Raw genomic sequence first — 1,408 nt, 5'->3', positions numbered from 1 at the left:
CACTCAGACAAAACCATTTGGCATGCACAGATGGCCGAGTGGTCTAAGGCGTCAGAAGTGGAGTGGGGTAATACTGTACCCACTCCCCTCCTGGTTTTTTTGTGCTTAGCGGTTCATGTCCCTTAGAACCGCGTCACCACCCCCCTTGACCGAATCACCAACGTGAGACGGTCTAGCATCAGCCGAAAAGACGTCACGAGGGGGGAATAAGGTTGTTTTTAGGTTGTTTTTCCAGAACAAAAAAACCAGTCTGTGCTAACCAGCTAATTTCAAAACGCTTATATACCTCTCGGCTTGCTCCGTCTATGACGCCGACCGACGAAATTTTAGTGTGTGCACAACTTTGTGTGCACTCAATTCCGGAAATTCCATAATGACGAGATATTGTCTAACTGATCAGGATACGACCAAGGAGCACATCGCGGCTGTCATAATGTGGCTCAAAGAACTATCGACGGTAGTCTATTGTATCCTTGCAATGGAGACGTCACCGACTACAGGCAAAAAACATGTACAAGGATTCCTTAACGTGCACGGCCTCAAATTTGCTACGCTAAAGTCGAAATTACCCAAGGCACACTTCGAACGCGCGAATGGCACAGACCAAGATAGCAAGACATACTGCTCCAAAGAAGGGAATGTCCTTTACGAAGTCGGAGAACCGTCCTCCCAAGGAAAGAGGAATGACCTCGAAACCGTCTACACGGACGTCGAGTCTGGAATGTCTTGGCAGAACCTGGTCCGAAAACACCGTTCAACGGTATTTCGCTACGAACGCATGGTAAGATCTATGATGGTGCATACTCGTCGAGTAGAAGTTGAAGAAGAAGAGTATGTCAGCCCCAAGGAGGTCTGCATCTTCTTTGGGAACACTGGGACGGGAAAGACAACTGCGGCGCGAGCTGAGGCGGTAGGTGCCATTTATCAGGTCTTCAATCCCCGTTGGTGGGATGGCTACGAGGATGGTCATCACGCCACTGTACTGTTCGATGAGTTCTGTGGCACACAGCCTATTGAAGACATACTTCAACTGACGGACAGATGGCCAGTAACAAGAGAAATCAAAGGTGGCACCACTATCGTTTGTCCCAAGAGGATAGTATTCACGAGCAACATTGCTCCTCAAGTATGGTTTCCCAAGGCAACGCCAAGCCAGAAGGCGGCCTTCTTTAGGCGTGTAACTGACATACGTCACTTTATCGACCAGATGACCGTGGAACCGATCGAGCCCGAGACAATGCTAAAGCTTTTTAGTTAATTCATTCAAATGTAACATTTTTCTTGAAAGGACATATGCCTGTTCTATCTTCGACCGTAGGCGTAAATAGTAGGGGGCTCTGTTGTGGAGCGGGAGGGTCCTCCGGAAGTGGATCTTCGGGAATGGGATCTTCGGGAATCGGCGCATATG

General features: G+C 48.7%; 1 protein-coding gene across 1 annotated transcript; it reads left to right on the top strand.

Moving 5' to 3' along the window:
• Positions 1-373: 373 nt before the first annotated feature.
• On the top strand, positions 374-1,258 carry KVP17_003996 (uncharacterized protein; the record flags this gene model as incomplete). Its single annotated transcript, XM_068521808.1, has 1 exon — positions 374-1,258. The coding sequence occupies one exon, from the start codon at positions 374-376 to the stop codon at positions 1,256-1,258; it is 885 nt and encodes a 294-aa protein (XP_068374781.1).
• Positions 1,259-1,408: the final 150 nt, after the last annotated feature.

Source organism: the organism of the source record quoted next, assembly GCF_019968985.1.
Source record: "MAG: Porospora cf. gigantea B chromosome Unknown PgB_NODE_3879_length_2408_cov_1286.98_1001-2408, whole genome shotgun sequence".
In the NCBI taxonomy this organism is placed as follows: Eukaryota; Apicomplexa; class Conoidasida; order Eugregarinorida; family Porosporidae; genus Porospora; species Porospora cf. gigantea B.
Note: the sequence above shows the minus strand (reverse complement) of the source record. Positions and strands in the feature narration are given on the sequence as shown.